General features: G+C 39.3%; 3 protein-coding genes across 4 annotated transcripts; 2 read left to right on the top strand and 1 right to left on the bottom strand.

The window, feature by feature from the left end:
• The first annotated feature begins 3,533 nt into the window (after positions 1–3,533).
• LOC108875068 (uncharacterized) lies at positions 3,534–6,213 on the top strand. The gene is made up of 3 exons (XM_018663727.2): positions 3,534–4,433; positions 4,641–4,696; positions 5,159–6,213. Exons 1-3 carry the CDS (start codon positions 3,924–3,926, stop codon positions 5,259–5,261), a joined length of 669 nt encoding a protein of 222 aa, XP_018519243.1. The 5' UTR covers positions 3,534–3,923; the 3' UTR covers positions 5,262–6,213.
• A 74-nt stretch (positions 6,214–6,287) lies between these two features.
• LOC108875067 (kelch domain-containing protein 1) lies at positions 6,288–11,331 on the bottom strand. Of its 2 annotated transcripts, XM_018663721.2 has the most exons (14): positions 11,180–11,331; positions 10,732–10,848; positions 10,075–10,145; positions 9,798–9,915; positions 9,428–9,540; positions 9,228–9,315; positions 8,925–9,008; positions 8,725–8,805; positions 8,547–8,605; positions 8,288–8,397; positions 8,108–8,180; positions 7,870–7,954; positions 7,318–7,370; positions 6,288–6,997 (listed from the first exon to the last, which is right to left on the bottom strand). In XM_018663721.2, the coding sequence occupies exons 2-14, from the start codon at positions 10,837–10,839 to the stop codon at positions 6,856–6,858; spliced, it is 1,185 nt and encodes a 394-aa protein (XP_018519237.1). In that variant the 5' UTR covers positions 10,840–10,848; positions 11,180–11,331; the 3' UTR covers positions 6,288–6,855. The 2 variants fall into 2 exon arrangements, with proteins under 2 accessions (XP_018519237.1, XP_018519238.1); XM_018663722.2 differs by lacking the exon at positions 8,725–8,805.
• Positions 11,332–13,083: 1,752 nt separating this feature from the next.
• On the top strand, positions 13,084–18,105 carry pole2 (polymerase (DNA directed), epsilon 2). The gene is given in 19 exon segments (XM_051078363.1): positions 13,084–13,197; positions 13,732–13,832; positions 13,976–14,051; positions 14,481–14,558; positions 14,742–14,835; positions 14,920–14,994; positions 15,125–15,208; positions 15,372–15,428; positions 15,533–15,581; positions 15,709–15,781; positions 15,978–16,150; positions 16,249–16,338; positions 16,446–16,500; positions 16,603–16,662; positions 16,756–16,833; positions 17,025–17,085; positions 17,087–17,134; positions 17,427–17,603; positions 17,734–18,105. Coding segments are annotated over 19 exon segments (1,590 nt in total). The 5' UTR covers positions 13,084–13,126; the 3' UTR covers positions 17,824–18,105.
• Positions 18,106–18,250: the final 145 nt, after the last annotated feature.

The following is an 18,250-nucleotide window of genomic DNA, read 5'->3' as shown; positions in this document are numbered from 1 at the left end:
GGTAATTAGGAAGTGAGCAGATGCTGGTATTGAGCGCTCTGAGTGCCTGAGAGAGGCAGTAATTGTTTTCTGTTGATTACATGGCCTTTTGACAGAAAAATGGGTCACTGCAGTAGTGACCAGAGACTGGGCCAAGTAGACCTTCCAGTACACAGTGTTACAACAAATAAGGAGGCATGGGAAAGTGTGGACAAGTGGAGTGGAAATCCAACCAAAAAGCTGACACTGTTTATTTACATTGTATATACTGTGACTTCATCGTCAAACACAGGGTTGTATTTGAGCTAAATGCAACCATTACGGCCACTTTAAAACGAAGATGGATGGAAATTGATAATTTGCATAATTGCAAATGAAAAGCTGCCCTTCAGCACAAGTTCCATAGCTTCATTTGAATGTACAAAATGCTTTGCTTGTTTGTTTGTTTTCTTCCTCGTCTTGCCAGTCTTCATTTGCTATTAACAGTTATGTGGTTCCTTTTAGGTCAGTGTTGTTTTAAGTAGTCCATTGCTTTTATCAGGAGAAATCGAGATGTATTACAAATTGTTTAACATGCTGTGCAATGTTTCTCCTACATTATTATTCAAAATAAAAAATGAAAAACATCAGTACAGAATATTTTGGCATAAACAAACCCTCATACAAACACTTTGGTTAAAATTGCAAGCCCCCCAATGAGCTTAACAAAACTGCCCTCACATATTTATCATGCAAAGGGAAGTTGTGTTGAAGATGTCATGAGTGTTTCTATTGTCCTTTAAAAGGACCTTTCAGTCTTTTTAATGGCAGAACTCAATTGGGAAGATAATTTACTTTTCTTAAATGCTGCTGCCATCTGCTGGTTACAATCTTACTGCTCCTTTCACCATGTGCTGTGTGGACACCATGAACCAAATCATGTAGTCAGTCAGAGCCTCATCTGTTAGATCAAGCTGTCATAGAGAAATATATAAGGTATGTCATTACTGTTGTGTCGACTGGGAATAATAGGTGTGCCGTGAGCACTCAAAAAGTTTCCCGCAAACTCCTTCCAGAGGTCATAAGTTCATCTCTGTGACGTACTTTCAACGTCAACACATCAGCAAAAGCCTTAATTTACATTTGGTAATCTAGCAGATTAAGAGGGATAGCTCAAAGATAAATAGGGCTGCCTGGTCTTTTACTACAGTTGAACTCCTCTTGGCTGCACTGAATGTTGCCCTGACAACCTTATGTCACTGTGTCAGAGTTACAATATCCCTCTGTCTCAGCTCTGCTCATCTGGTCAGTTGATTACGTCTGTGCAGTGTCCTGACGGATCTTTTGTCTGACTGCAAAGGAACGATTTTCGATGTCTCAAATTCACACACAGTATGTAATGTTGTTTTTGTAGCCGGAATAAAATTTGTTATAAGGAAGGACAGAGAATTCTGATTGTAATTAAACAAGATTAGAGATTTTAGAGATTTTCAAAGTCATTGATAAATTGGTTTATCTGTTGCTAAAATAGTGGGTTGTGTATGTGTGTGTGTGTGTGTTTCCTCTTGACCCTGTCATGTTCATGTTTGTGTACCTGGCGGGATATAGGGCCCAGACAGTTTTACTGGAATGCCTATCAGTGGGCAGCTGGCTTGTTAAATACTCTCTAGAGAAGTGTGTTTGTCAGACATATGGGAGAAATGGTTTTTGGCTCAAAAATGACAACAATAGTTTTATTTGTTGCCCCTCAAATGGAGAAGTTGAGTCACGATAATTGAGATTTCTCACATATGCTTTCCTGCTGTTGGGAGAAAACAAAAGTATCTATAACAGTGCAAAAAAACAACTCATGGCACTGTCCACTCATTGTGCAAACAACAATTTGATTCACATGATTTTTGAGGATATGACGCAGTATACAAATCCATGCAGAGTTAAGAGCCACAGTTACACAAAGACAGAACTTTGCCCATGTCTTTCAAGTCTCCGTCCATGGTGGAAGAATATTCTTGAAGCAGGGAGAAGTCAGAGAAACCACAGTTATGTAGCGAGCTGGGCTGTGGCCTCCATCTCGCAGCAGATCCTCCCCCTCGTCTGGAAGCTGTTGAGTTCTTCTCCAGATGTGGCTGCCTGATCGTTTTAATGATACACTGGCGCAGGCAGAGAATAACAGGGGCCCTGAAAACAACACAAACAAGACTCCATGAGAAGCAGCAGTGACAAGCCAGCTTGTTCATGAACTTGTACTTTTTTGCACAAACTAAAATTAGTCATTCTTCTTTCACTAAAGTAGGTTTTAATGAATGGACTTTTTGAGAGGCAAGAACAACAGCATACAATTATGCACAGTTATTGCTCAGACAGGAGGATGTTCCTGTTTTGGTGTAAAGCCATTTTCTTGGGGTTTTTTTACATGAAGAAAACACAAGCATATCTTTGGAGAGTATCAGTGAATTGAAGAAACACTGGCTTTTAGGAGATATTCATAGTGAAATGATTTTGGTCAGGGTGCCACACTGGGCCTTTCACCACAGCTAAGTAACTGCAGCTGAGAGTAGTCTTCGCAACAGCTACTTTTACACTTTCACATGAATATTTTTCAACTTTAGCGCTCTGCTTCAGTAAAATGTAATTCAAAAAGAGAGAGTTTTTCCTCCCTTAATAAAAACATCCAGCATTTTCTCTAGAAATCAGACAGAAAGGCAAGAATTTCCTCGATGAGACATCTGGTATCTGGCAGACATCAGGCAGATCCCCCCTCTCCCACTAACAGTTAGAAAAATGCCAGTTGCTTCAACAGCAGGTGTCTTTGACTTGGTCATCCTCCAGAGAGAACAGGTTGCACAGCTGTCTGGTGCTCACACACACACACACACTCACATAAGTGCGCGCACACACACATGCAAGGAAAGACAGCGAAAAGAGGCACTTAATGAAAGATGGCAAACAACTTCTCTACTCGGGGTGGGCTCTGGGTTCTTGTTGGACAGCTCTGGCAGGGAGATGCCCCCGCTGTGTCTTTTGTATGTGCAAGTGGACCAAACAAAAAGCTTATTGAGGAATCTCTGGGAAGCCCAGGCTGTCGGAAAGGAATGCCCCCCTCTCACTTGTGGGCTCAGCGCTTCAGTCTTAATCAGTCACCGGAGTGGGCTGGTAAGCTGGGGGCCTCCCAGACCCGGCGGGCGGGCAGGAACTCACTCACTCTTGACCTCACTTGGCTCAATAAAATCTATTAGCTGAACAGACCGGCAATAGGCTGGTCATTGTTGCTAATGTGATACAGATAAATCAAACTAATTGTCCCTATTAGCCTTTCTATCCTCATACTGTCTAAATTCTTATGTAATCTCTTTGTCAAGCCAAAGAATGACTACATGTAAGTTGTCCTTTTTGGTTATTTTTTTTCTTTAATCAGAAATAATCAAAAATTTGTAGCAAATGAGAGGCTACAGGGTGAGGTACAGTTTCTAAAGTAAAAGTGGAAGTTATTTTTGTGGGGTAGAAATGATGGTAACATAAAGGGTGTGTGTTTCCAACTATAAGAAGGCGGAGTTTTCTCCCTGGGGTCCTGATCCAAGCTGGTGTTATGTAACGGATACGCTGCCTCTCATCCTAATGTGGTGTTACTCGAAAGTTTACAGGCAACAGTTCTGACTCAGGTCCGGTCTGTGAACATGGAATAGGCTGTGCGATCATTTCCAGAAGTCCGTCTGCAGATGGAGGAGCGGAGGATTTTTTTGAGGAAATTGGCCTTTGGAGCTGATTTTTAGCCAAAGAACTGTCTCACAGCCTTCAACCTAATTGAAAACTGACCTTAAACACTGACAAGGATCAAGTCTTTCTTGGTTAATATTCAACTGTAGGAGCTTCTTGCTGTGTTTGAGAGGGGGGGATCTGGAGATGAGACTTTGCGTTTAGATTTTGAAAGCAGACAGACAGACTGACTGACTGACTGACTGAGGGACATGGGCAGCGGTCCGAGCCGAGGGAAGAAAGTTGCACCTGCGTGTGTCAGCGAGGTGAACGTGACAAAACCAGCTGCCGGTGTCACTTCGCCCAAACAGGACAGCCGTCCGTTCAAGCCTCTCAAAATCCATGCAATTTTGCGCAACGCGCGCAACCGTGCGCAACCGGACTGCCACAGCGAGGGGCACGACTCTGACTTCTCCGGGGAGGACGACGATATTGATGGAGAACTGGACACGGTTCTTGCAGATTATGAGGAGCGAGAGAGGGTTTCTGTGAAGAAAACACCTCCCAAGAGGACTTTTATGAAATCTAAAACTTACGGACTGTGTCACTTCAGCCGGGAGGACACAGAGGACGAGTTCAGCTCAGCTCCCCGGCTGAGAGCGTCGGGAAGAGCCGAGGAGCCACGTGGCTCACACGGTGGATCCAGAGGTGTAAACAAGACGAGCAACGATGCTTTCACACACTTTAAAAACCACACAACTCCGTGCCCCAGTCAGCACAATGTAAGGGACACTGTTATTATTATTATTATTATTATTATTATTATTATTATTATTATTATTATTATCGGAGAAGATATGATTTCTCTGTTTTTTAGCCAAGTTTTTATAGATCATCAATAGCAGGCTGATTTTAAAATATTGGGAATTATTCAGAGCTGAAATGAGAACACATGATATCCTTTCTTTCCTCTCTGGTGTATGTCACAGGGTGTTTCCACAAGAGGGGCTTTGCAGGAAGCTGTTCCCACATCAGAGAAACAATCGTAAGTAGACAACTCTAATAAATAATTGATTTCCGGGCTCAGTGGAGTAGTAAAAGCCGAGCAGAGCCTGATCAAATTCACCTTAAAAGGATCAAAATACCATCCTATTGTTCTCGGCGCAGATCAGATTAGTCAGACGTCTGCAAGCGGGACAGAAACAAACAAGTGTCTGTTGTTGCTGCTTTGTTGATGATGAGTGTGAAAACGGATGCACAGCTAAAAAATTACATCCAATAAGCACAAGAGAATATAGCTCATACAACTGACTTTTTGTGCAACATATTCAGTGGAAACAACATATTCATCAGTAGATTATATAAATGCTGTTGTGGATTGAGTCACTCAAAAATGATACACTTGGTGTGAAAAACAACACATCAAAATGCAGTTATATGTCACTTAGATTTCCTGTTTTAATCAGCAGCTTGTTGATGTGCTTTCCACTCTCCAAACTCTCCCCAGGACTTTTGGCAGCTGCCATAGCTCCTCTCTCACCATGCCAGTCATCCTGTACGATGGATCAGAAGAGGAGCTGATGGACACTATTGAGAGGGAGTTTAGTTGACCCCCAACAGAGAATGCTGCAGCAAAGCTACTGTCCTTTTCAGCTGCCTTGATGGGATACAGCAGTTTGCAGAGGAGTTTTTTAAGAAAAAAAAAAGGGAACCAGGGTTTCTTTTGACAAATTCCCTGCTACATGGGAAGGCTGCCTCACTGTATTTATGCAGGCTGTCCTGGATAAATCTAACACTGTTTGTTTTGTACTTAAACAGCTGCACTCCAGACCTTTGCATTGACTCAAGTCTTACTTAACAGCAAGAAGCAGTGTAATTGCAGAGTTATAACACCAGCTTGAACAGATGCCAGGAGGTTGTCCTCTCAGACACCAGAGCTGTGAACTGACAGAGGCCTTCTTGGTTTAGTGTCTGCAGCTAAGGTGTCACTGTCACCCTCTCAGTCCTGCTGGGCTCCCACGGTGCATGCACCTACTTATTTGTTACCTATTACTTATTTTACTTTAACTTGTCTGTTAATAGGTGAAGGAGAGAACACATATTTCTCACAGCAGTTTTGCAAATTTCAGCAGTAAAGACCGTGTGACTATGCAAAGCTCACATTTTCCACCAGCAGTTTGGTGCACACAGTATAGGGCTATAGTTTTCCACAAGTGGCAACCCTGCAAAGGTATGAACTGGGACTGTTTATTTAAGGTTTCCTTCCTGACCACAGTTCCTGCACTTCTCCACCCTTATAAAGAAGGAATGTGCGGCAACAGAGAGACTTTCAGTCAGGCTCAGTTTGACCCAGCTGCATTTCCCCTGCTGACTCAGCCACATTCAACCATAAAGGCCTGCTGCCACTTAGTGGTGGAATAGAGCAGTTTTTGTGCATGAACACATACTTGAAACACACACTGTATGTGTCAACAAACTGCACTTTTTTAAGGACTAAGTATTTCAATCGAGAAGGATTTTGTAATTTTGATTTATATGCAAATAAAAACTGACCATGCTGTATTTTTGATCTTGTTTGTGTTCTAATTCACTGTTTAGTTGACCTAATATTGAAAATAGATGTCTAATATTCCACATCAGGCCAAAAACATTTCATTTAATCATCACAATCAACATAGGAATTGTCTGTCAGTGTTAAAGCAGGAAGAGTGTACAAAATTATATTTAAATCTGGAAAACAATAAAATACTGTGTCACAACCTAAAATATTCAGCACAGTGTATTTTCAAAATAACAGGGATTAATGCTTGATGGTTATATCTCTCTGTCAGTGAAGCTGGAGTTCACATTCAGACATCCAAAGGTGCAGACTCATATAGTACTGTATATGCAGTGAAGACTTCGAAGGAATTTAGTGTGACATAATCATGCTAGTCATAACTCATGTATAAATTCTTGGGCAGAGGTCATGGTGACCTTTGACCTTTTGACCACCAAATTCTAATCAGTTCGTTCTTGAATCCAAGTAGATGTTTGTGCCAAATTTTAACAACATTATGCCTTAGGTCACGGCTGTCTCCAGCACCCAGGCATAAAAATGCTACCCCACATTATGAGCAAGACTTGATAATGGAGGGAGTACAGTTCTTAAATAGAAAAAAAGGGTATGATACGTAGTTTTTAGCATTAAAGGCATTTTTTAAATTAATATTTTTGCTTCTTTGAAGGCCTGTAGAAACACATCCTCCTCTGTACCGCTGTGAGTAGTTCAGGAGGGAGGTAGGAAAGTTGACTTCTGAGCATCTTATGGCTCCTCACAGTCTTTGCAATGTAATCCTCACAAATCCTGTCAGGGTAAAAAAAAAAAAAAAAAGTCTTGTCATTTTTCATTTCTATTTTAGGAAAAGAGATTACATAATTAAAGTAAATACAACATGAAGAACATGAACATCTACAAAGGAACAGACCCTTTCGACAGCAGATATTTTTACTTGTCACAGCAGGAGAAGCACAGGCGAAACTAATATCATTAACAGTGTCTCTTACAGACGAGCCAGCGCAGACATTACCAGGGTGCTGACACAAATAAATGTAATGCAGTCCATTGTTAATTAATATTATTAATTTCACTTGTCAAAATGTCTGCTGTGTAAATGTCTATCTTACCTGAATAGAGGATGTGGTTGCATCTGGAACACGAGCGCATCATTGCAGTGACCCTGAAAAGAAATATACAAGGTTTGCTGGATTCCATTTTAAGATGTTTTATCATTCATAAGCCTGTATATTCAGCTCACAGTATTTTGTTTTACAAGCATGTATTTTATGAAATGTCTTGCAAAGTATCAATGGTGCAGACTGTGGCTTTTCATAGACAACATATTTTTCACAATACAAAAAAGTAATTATAAATGTGGGAAATTAGATGTTACTGAATATAATGCAGGTTTTCTCTTATGTGCAAACTGACTGTAGTACAGGGAAACTGAACAATGAACACTGTTTCTTACACGGTTACTTTTGTAAATGTTAATTTGAAGATCACCCTTTTATAAAGTACAACCTGCTTAAATCTGTCATGTAAAGCATATTCGTTTGTCTCTTTGCACGGATTTGGGGTTGTGTCTGTGTTCGTGTGAATTAAAATTTTGTTTGCCATGGTGATTTCCAAAGACCTGTAAAATTGGAATTTCTGTTGTTTCTCTCTGTGATACGTACAGTGTCAACAAGGAGGATGTAGTCACAACTTCCACCAAACACAACAACATCAGAGTCTCTCCCTGGACATGCTGTGTGCCACAACCTTGAGTGGAGGAAAAAGGGAAAAGACACACAATTTAAAATCTGCTCATATTCTTACAAAGAGACCCTCTCACTCTCACTCTGTCAGTAAATGAATGAATATACCATAAGACTTGTTAATAAATTCACAACAACGACCAAGGACTGATACTACCTTGGCTTATCCTTATAGGGATGCTCCATTTCTCTCCACTTCTTTGTTTTAACATCAAACAACCACCCATCACCTGATGGAGGAAATATGTTTTTTAAATGAAAAAAGTTAAGGAACATTTTTATTTAAAAAATCAAGGGAACAGTGGAAATAAATGTGCAAAAAAGTGTATTTTCTTACTCATTGGTTTGCAGTCTGCACTGAGACCTCCAAACAGGAACAAAGTGCTGTCTGATACTGTTGTGAGTGTATGCCACGATCTGCCCACTGGACCGGTGGACACTGGGATTCTGGAAATAATATTACCTCAAATATTAGTTTTGGTAATTGTTTATTAAGTAAAATGAAAAAAAAAGTCTAGTAAAATACAGAATAGAAGTAAAACAGAGAGAATAAAATAAAGAATAAAATTCTCTAAATGATTTAGTCACATACGCACATTTCTGACCAAGTCCATGATTCAAGGTCCAGACAGTGAATGTCATTTATTCTGGTTTCCTGTATTAAAAAAAACAGGAGGACAAGTTACAAATAGCAGACTTTGCTTCATGTTTTGCGTGCATTAATGACTGTACACAGATATGAAAGAAGAATTCAGTGGCATGTAGAGCTCACACCCTGACTCTGCCTCCAAAAATGTACCCTCTACTACCAGTACTGGCGCCGGCGTGGGCAGCCCTGGGGGCAGGAGCCTGGCCCTGCACACAAACACTGACACTATAAAATCTTTGGTGGTATTTTAAAATGTTTTGCTTTCTTTACAGTTTTAAATAAAGAAATGTCACTGGCTATGTATAGATGTGTTTAACTGACTTACATAGGTTTGTGGTTCACTCCAACTGACTCGCATGGGGTCGAACATATGAACCTCACTGTTCCACCCCCAGAGGTCACTTCCTGCCTGAAAACAACAAGATATCAACAGAGGGGCAAAGAAAATGATTTGTACTGTTTCAAAAACAAAATAACTCTCATATATCTGAAGAGTTCCCTTGATATTTTTAAGAGTAGTCTTGGTCATTACGAGCGATTTCTCACCAGATGCTGAAATATCTCACTATCAGGCCTGACACACATCACATTAAAATGATTTTTAAAAAATTGCATTTAAAAATGTTACCCATGCTACTTCATCTATAATGAAGTTTCTGTTCCTGCTATCGACATCAGTCTGTAGTTTGTGACCGTACCCTCCAAAGTAGATTATCCTGGATTGTATTGAAGAAAGATACCCAAGATTACAATCAGATCTACAGTTATTCATGAGCCAAAGACAGAAGATCAACAGTCTGTTGAAAGTGACGTCCTCACACTGCTTACCGTCCTTTGTAAATCCAGCAGGACAGTTTGTCTCGAGGTGAAGGAGCAGAACCCGTCTCATGCATGATCCTCTTCCACATGTATTTACCGTCTGTCAGGTCAACGCAGTAGATCTGTTTGAGGGCAAACACTGGTCACTTCTTCATGTCCGCTTCGTTCAGTCTAAGCTGTGACCTTTGGGAGTGTACACACTGATCTGTTCCTTCAAATTTGCCTACTGTTTTTGAATGAGAAATGTCCTTTCTGCTTGTGTGTGTTTTTTTTTTTTTTTGCAAGGGGCTTATGATGCATCTGTTTCTGTCAGCAATGAGTCCATTTTTACATTGAAAAAAAACTTTGAACTGTGTGGAGCAATAGGTATCAGCCTCACCTGATTGGTCTGTCCATCATCATCACAGCCTCCAAAGATGTACATGTGTCCATTCAGGAAGCAGCCACAGGTCCCAGACATGGAGGGAGGAGCGTCTCCTGTCATGTGAAACACATTCCTTCAAAAAAAAAAAAAAAAAAATGTATGTCTGTGTGACAATCACTAGAAAGAGAGGGGAGTGAGTGTCATGAGTAAACATGCATTATAACAGTATTTTTTCTTTGTCCTCTGTTTTGACTACAACCAAACATATTTGTAATTTATTTAATATTCTTACCATACTCCTTGTTGTAAGTCATATACCCAGAGTTCATTATTGGGTAGGAGAATTTCATCATTAGAGACCGACTGCAGAGAATAAAAATGTGTCTATTACAATGACATACGTCTTAAGACTATCACTGCAAGGTAATTATGTCTGGTATAAAATAAAATGACTATTCTCAATATAAAACCATGCAAGTAAGGATTATAAATTGTTTGTTCTAAATATTCAAGGAAGTTTTCCAAGGGTCTAAACTGACTTTTCATTTCTACCAAGTTTTGAAACACATCTATAAATAATCTAAAGCATGCTAGCACACTACTTGCTGGTTTGTTCTGTTTTCTGTACTTATTTAAGAGTCGGTGTATTTGTATTGATATTTACTTGTTACAATGTGGCTATGTATGGTATGTACTGTATGACCAGTGCTAGAAAAAATATTCAGGTTCTTCATTTAAGCAGCACTTAAGTAGAAATGCCAAATTTTTAAGATACTTGTTTGAAATACTTGTTAGTTAAAGTACTTGTTATACAAAATGGTTCCTTTCAAAATCTTGTTGTCTTGTGACGTTAGCATTACTTATTTCTCCCATTGTTATTGTCCTTAAGCGAACTAAACACGTTAAACAGGCCATCTGCTGTTTGTGTTTGTTTGTTTGTTTTTCTCACCATGTAGCCTCCCCACACATACAACAGGTTCTCCTCCACTACAGCCGTGTGTCCGCTCCTCTCCCGGGCCACCAGCTCCGAGCAGTGCCTCTTACACGCGGAATCCATGACTGGCTGCTATTAATAGAAAGGGAAGACATACCTTTCAGTCTAAAATTATACAAAATCTGTCTAAAAATGTCACCTACATTCTCATTTGTAGTTACACTGTTATATTAAGGAGAGTAACGGGTGACGGCGAGCAGAGCCCTGACAGCAAACAAGCATGCATGTTCGGTTTAAGACAAATTAAAGTAAATTATACGGTGTTATTTGTAAAGAATTTGTCTGTATATGTAACATAATGCAAGGTTAACCTCCAAGGAGGCAGAAGCAAATAACAAATGTCCAAAACACAGAAACATTTTACACATATATTTACACACACACAAGACGCTTTTAAACATACTTGCGGGCTACAGGACAGTTTTAGTTGGTCTTATAGTTTTTCCTCATGTTCTGAAAACCAAAACATCTCGCTCACGTAACGTAAAAACAAAAGTGAAAAGGCGTCGTTTCTCTCCCAGCAATGTTGCAAAACAGCTGTAGAATAAAGGGAAACTTCCGGTCTTCTTCGTTTTTCAAAATAAAATCCCAAAGACCAATGTGTTTCATGCCAAATTTAAAATGTCTATGTTTATTGAACAAATAAATATGTAAAACATGTAATTCAGATGCCTCCGGTAGAGGTATTAAGTAAACTGTACATCGGTGGAGATGCAGTGATACACCAAAGTTCTGAAGATGCTGAACAGGGCATATATGACCCCAGCTGCCACATGGTTGCAACACTTTTACGCACTTTACACACATAAAGACAAATTATGTTCTAAATCTATTGGTCACTCAAATCTTACCACTGTCAAATGTCCTTACCTAATAACTGTCCCATGTATGTTGTCTTTTCCTCTTCTTAGATCATCCTTGACTGAAACCAATTCATGACTTTGTCTGCCTAGAAAATATTAAAGCACACTAGAAGTAAGAAAAATCCTCCACAGAAGTACTGTTCTATATTTGCTTATTAAGAAAAACTCACCTTAGTTCATATCATAATTTAATGGTACAAATAGAACCGTTTGCTGTTAATTAAACTCCCCAGACCAAGTAGCCAAGCTATCCCAAGTAATCAGTCACTTTTCCAAAACTTTATTCCTCTGGCATCAAAATTTAACTTGTCTGTGAAGCTGAAACTCCAACTTTAAAGGGCAGCTTTTACTTTGCAAATTCTGCAATGAGAAAGTGCTGGAAAAAGCCGCTGGTTGATGGGCAAACTTACCGTCCATTATAAACCCAGCACGACAATTTATCTCGAGGTGAGGGAGCCGAGCCCATCTCATATCTTCCAAGCGTATTTACTGTTTGTCAGGCTGACACAGTAGATCTGTTTGAAGTCAAACACTGATCATTTCTTCATGTCAGCTCTGCTCTGTGTAAGCAGCAACTTTTTGGGTGTGTCCAACCTGAGTCTGTTTGTCCTTATTTATTTGTTTTTAAAGGACTGTCTAATTAGAATTCCAGCAGAATTTCAAAGTATTGTTAGGTACCATCCTTGTTGCTTCATACAAATGCTTTAAAGGAAGATGGGAAAATTTGTTCTTTATCAAATTTCTTACCATTTAATGGTAGAGCTGTGCACACATTAAATCTTTCACATCTACAGAAACCATGTAGTCTCTGTTAGTGTCATGGACAGTATGAAACATCACTGTGGTCACTAATTTCCTCAGGTATCAGCTTCACCTGATGGTCCACTGTCATCACAACCTCCAAATATGTACATGTGTCCATTCAAAGAGCATCCGCAGGCCCCAGACATGGAGGGAGGGACCTCCCCTGTCATTTGCAAAAATGTTCCTTCCAAAAAAAGAAAAAGAAAAAAAGAAAGAAATGTGGATATACGTGTCATGTCTGTTAATGACACATGTTGCAATAACAACAGCTCGGAAGACAGCTCAGAGCAAGCACTTATCATTCGAACCAAAGTCCAGCTTTGTCAGTTGTCTGTTATTGTAAGAGGAATTTGTGCAGTTGCAATATGTCACTGTAATGTAATCTTTACTTTATGTTCATGAATAACCATGATGGAGGAACATTTTCAAGAACTATGCTCTTATGCATACTGGTTATCTACAGAGACAAAAAAAACTCTTAAATAAAAAAAAATATATAAAGATTAAATAAATCAGAATAGTAATGATGTCGATGGGAACATGTTATCGCTCTTGGCACTGGGTGGATTTAAAAAATATTTGTAATTTTAAATTGTACTTCGTCGGAAGCGGAAATGATGAAATACATGCGGAAGTGGCATTTAGCGCCAAAGCTTGAGTGGGACAGAAAGACAGAAACAAACATGGATGTTGCTCGCAAAATAAAGACAAAAGTGTCCGCTGGCTTCAAGATGCGGGGACTTATACTGCGACCGTATGTATCATAGTTATCATTTAACGTTGTTTAAAAGATTTTTGCTAAAGTTACTGCTCGGCTCCAGAGCCAATACAATGTATCAGTCAACTGAAGGGCATGGATAGATGGTCGATACTTTCTTCTTTATGTTGTTAAGCTATAATTGTAGAAACAGTACTCGACAGTGCTTACTCAAACAAACCTAGCAACGCCACAGTGTAAAACTACAAATAAAAGTCTAAATCTAAAACTATGGGCATCTAAATATACCATAAGTAGCAAAAGTAAAAGTGCTCTTGCAGAATAGACCATTTCAGAGTGATAAATATTATATCACTGAATTATAATTAGTTATACATTAAACTGCACATCACATTTAAGGTTCAGCTCAGCTGTATTAAAAATAAGAGATGTTATACGTTTTCGTCAAGCACATGTAAATTTTACTGAGGAAATTATTATTGTTGTTATTTTGTGGTTTTATAAGGGAGGAAAGAATAACATGGTGAAACATAATTTCCATGTTTTCCTGCTGTTGTTGTTGTGCTTCAGCGAAGCCAGCAGATACCTTGTGGAGGTGCTGGAGTCCGTCAGTCCCTCTGACCTGGATGATGTCCTGGAAAGGGTCCTGGATGCTGTGGAAAAGCAGCCATGTACGTACAGCACAGTACAGTTCAGTCAGTCTCTATCAGATCGCAGTGTGTTTAATGCACAGTCTACTGTATGCAGCACCTGCTGTGTTCTTGTGTTTGGCCGCAGTGTTCATGTTGTGACTATATTGTGTGTTTTTCAACAGTGTCCTCTAGTATGATAGAGCTGTCTGTGGTGGAAAGTGCTGTGCAGGACTGCAGTCAGTCTTGTGATGAAACCATGTAAGTGGAGCTGCAAACAACAGGTTTTTTTTTAATTATTATTAATTGAAGTGGTAATCAGTTTGATCTTTTTTTCTTTTGTAAGGCATTGTGTCATTATTTATTTATTTATTTTTTTAGTGTGCACAAATATCCACTAGCGACTTTTTTGATAAAATCTTAAACTATCTTTACAAATATGGCACTTTATGGGATTCATGACATGATTGCAGCTGTGGATAAGAAGAGGCCTCTTGGACTAGAAGTCATTCAAATTAGTGTAATTTGTGTTATTTGTGGGTTAATCGGGGACCATACTTGCATATCGTGATAATGCAATCATCACATAACATAATACGTTTTAGCTAGTCAACTAATAATAAGTTATAGCTGTATAATCAGTTTTATTGTTCTGTAGAGGAAAACTTATACAACCTGACTCTCTTCCAGAGATAATGTTTTCAACATCATTGGAGCCTTCGATGTGCCCAGATACATTTACAGTGTGGAGCGGAAGAAATTTGTACCGTGAGTAAAGGGACAGTTTCTTTCTCCTTTGTGCCAAAATGAACCTAAAATATTTCAAAAAGATTTCTTCATGCTGGTTGTACTAGGCCTAGTGAATACTCTCACATGTACTGCAGACCTTGTGTAATACTGATGCTTGTAGGCGATGTTTTAAAAGCTTTTATTTTGGCTTTTTTTGTTCAGCATCAGTATGACCAGACATCCAACCCCCAGTCTGTGTGGCATGGCCAAAGACAAAGCTGAACTCTTCAGGGAGCGCTACACAATCTTACAACAGGTCAGTGTGATGCTGCTTCATTGGCCACTCTCACTGCCGTTTGCAGTTTGCATTTTGTATTCATACAGACATGTTTTTTTGTAGCGTACACATCGACATGAACTCTTCACCCCACCTGCAATAGGAACTGCTGTTGAAGAAGGTCAAAACAAATTTCAGGTATCAAAACTTAGTCATCATCGTCATCACTTTTGTGCTGAAATTAAACCAATTTTATTGTTTTTCATTTCACTAACAGATGGTTCTGTTCTGATTTGTCTTTTTGGGTTTTTTTTTTTTGTTTTTTTAGCTCAAGACAATTGAGGCATTGCTTGGCAGCACAGCTAAACTGGGAGAGGTGATTGTACTTGGGATGATCACACAACTGAAAGAAGTGAGTTAGTGATGTAGATTATTTATATATTTATTTATTTATATAGTTCATGCAGAGAAAACGTTTCTTTGATTTGTAGTCCCTTGCGATGTCTGAAATGTTTGACTTTGCTGTCTGACAGATTTTTTATTTAGTTAGTGAAATATTTTCAAACCTTTTTAAGGGTAAATTCTACCTGGAGGATCCAAGTGGAACTGTACAACTGGACATGTCCAAAGCAATATCCTTTAATCTGTTTGTGGGAGCCTGTCAGCAAAAAGTGCTTTATGTTGTGCAGTAATCTTTTAAAATGGATGTAAATGTATTCCTTAACAACCTTCTCACCAGTTTCATAACGGCCTGTACACAGAATCCTGCTTTGTTCTGGCAGAGGGTAAGATAACTACTGCTACAACTGAAGTTAAAAAATGAGAAAAACAGGCAAATATGCAACAAGATCACAACAATAAAATATGATTCTGTTAATTATTAAAGGTTATGTTTTGCCTTTTGTCCTGTAGGTTGGTATGAGGACTCAGTTTTCCATGTCAATGGCTTTGGGTTTCCACCAACAGAGCCTTCATTAGCCACAAGGTCAGTGGCTTTGAAGAAAAGTATTTAGAACTCATTGCAAGCTAAAGTAGTAAGCTCTCTATAGATATATAGTAGTATGAAGTTACCTTTTACTCAACTTAGTTTTCAGTATCTTAAGGTGACTCTTACATCGTTGTATGAGCTACATTGCAAGAGTTCCTGCTCCCTCACAACATGACCCTCGCTTCATTTGCAGGGCGTACTATGGCAACCTGAACTTCTTTGGCGGTCCATCCACCACTTCCGTGAAGGCTTCTGCCAAGCTGAAGCAGCTGGAGGAGGAGAATGAGGACGCCATGTTTGTGATTGTGTCCGATGTGTGGCTGGACAGCGTTGAAGTGATGGAAAAGCTCAACATTATGTTCTCAGGTCTGGTGTTGCATCATGGTCTTAAAATTTACAGGACAAGAATAAGCGCTCCGTGAGACACCAATCACATTTGGCCTCACTTTGTTTTTTTCTTACAGGCTATGCTGCGATGCCTCCCACCTGTTTTATTTTGTGTGGAAACTTTTCTTCTGCCCCATATGGAAAAACACAGATCAAATCACTCAAAGGTGAAACTTTTAGGTGCTTATCACTCAACCTGTTGTACTTCTTCAGATCTCTGTGTGTGGAGATAAACAACTGCATTTCAGAATCTGATTTATTTTTCTCTTTGTAGAGTCACTGAAGGCTCTTGCTGACGCCATATGTGCATACCCCAGCATTCACAGCAGGTACGATCTGTCAGAGCTGTTACTCTGGTCTACACTGATCTGTTCTTTACTATTCAAGTTTACATGTGTTTAACTTGAATTTTGTTCATCCTAAACCTGCAGTAGTCGCTTTGTGTTTGTTCCTGGTCCTGAAGACCCTGGTCCAGGTACCATCCTGCCAAGGTACACATTCAAAGACAACTGGTTTTTGACATAATTATTTGAGTTGTGTCCAGTTTTATGTGTTACAATTATGGACAAATATGCTTCTCTTAGGCCTCCCTTAGCAGACCACATCACAGAGGAGTTCAGACAGAGGGTGCCATTTTCCGTGTTCACGACCAACCCGTGCAGGTGAAACATAGTTTTTATTACCTGTGGATATGTTTGATATGTGGGTTGACCAGGGTTCTATTGTAATATACAGTAAACGACTTAACAAGTGACAGTTTGATTTGTAAGGCTTTGAGGAAAATGTGACTACACTCATGACAGAAAGCACTGTAAAACTGACCATCATTGACATGGCATGTTTTACCTGTCAGGATCCAGTACTGCAGCCAGGAGATCGTCATTATCAGAGAGGACCTGGTCAACAAGATGTGCCAGGAACTGTGTGCGGTTGCCCAGTAACAATCTTGACATTCCAAACCATGTAAGTTTCAGCTTCTCTGAGCAAACCTGTTCATACATGAGTGACATTTGTCTTTAAACACACATGCAGTTCTGTTGTTCAAAGTTTTCTTTGCCTTTGCACAGAGTGTTTAAATATGATTCTCTAAATGTTCTTAGAGCAGTGGGTTGTTTTTGCAAACATGCTGGTGAAATGATTAAGCCTCAACTGAAAGCTTTAGCCAGACTGGTCTCATCTCTGACTCAACACAAGTAAAGTCCTGTCATTTTTCTGAATAAATGATCTTGTAATTTTCTATTTTCTCTTTCCCCAGTTTGTTAAGACCATCCTATCTCAGGGTCACCTGACTCCATTGCCTCTGTATGTCAGTCCTGTATTCTGGGCGTATGACTACTCACTGCGTGTCTACCCTGTCCCTGACGTCATTGTCTTTGCAGACAAATATGACCCCTTCAGTATCACCAACACAGACTGCCTCTGTGTCAACCCGGTATGACACAAAATAAGTTTAACTGAAACATGTATTTATCTCTCTGGTCAGATCCTGATAAAATGTGTTTTTCCATGTGTATTTTTATGTTGTTGTGGCCTCAGTATGCCCTTTGTTGTCAATTTAACAGGGCTCATTTCCAAGAAGTGGCTTCACATTTAAGGTGTACTATCCATCCAACAGAACTGTTGAAGGACAGGTAGGATGTGCTCTCCTTTAATTTTTCTTTGCAGGTCATTCACTACAGATAACTGTAGTTTCAACAGTCTCTAATGTTCATACTAATTCTGTTGTTTTCTTACAGCAAACTGCAAGGGCTCTGAAGAGAGTCATCGATTTACAAGTACAGCTGTTTTCATTTGTTTTGTACATTGTCTTTGTATGATAGTGTATGTTTAACATGGACTAGAAATCAACCCAATGTAGTATTTTATTTTGTATGAATGTATTTTTTGTATGTATCATCACATTCTATCTTGAATAATAAAAATTTTATTCTGTATATCGAACATTCAGACATCTTTGTGTATGCACAATAGGCAGCTCTAGTTTGAAAAATTAGATTTTACACAGCACTGAATAGTCTTCCTTGAAGACCACGTAGATTATGGTGTTTATGAAAGAAATTGCGCTCATCACGTAATTTA

Source organism: Lates calcarifer, linkage group LG19 (assembly GCF_001640805.2).
Source record: "Lates calcarifer isolate ASB-BC8 linkage group LG19, TLL_Latcal_v3, whole genome shotgun sequence".
NCBI lineage: Eukaryota > Metazoa > Chordata > Actinopteri > Centropomidae > Lates > Lates calcarifer.
The sequence above is the reverse complement of the archived record's forward strand: the minus strand, read 5'-3'. Positions and strand labels throughout refer to the sequence as shown.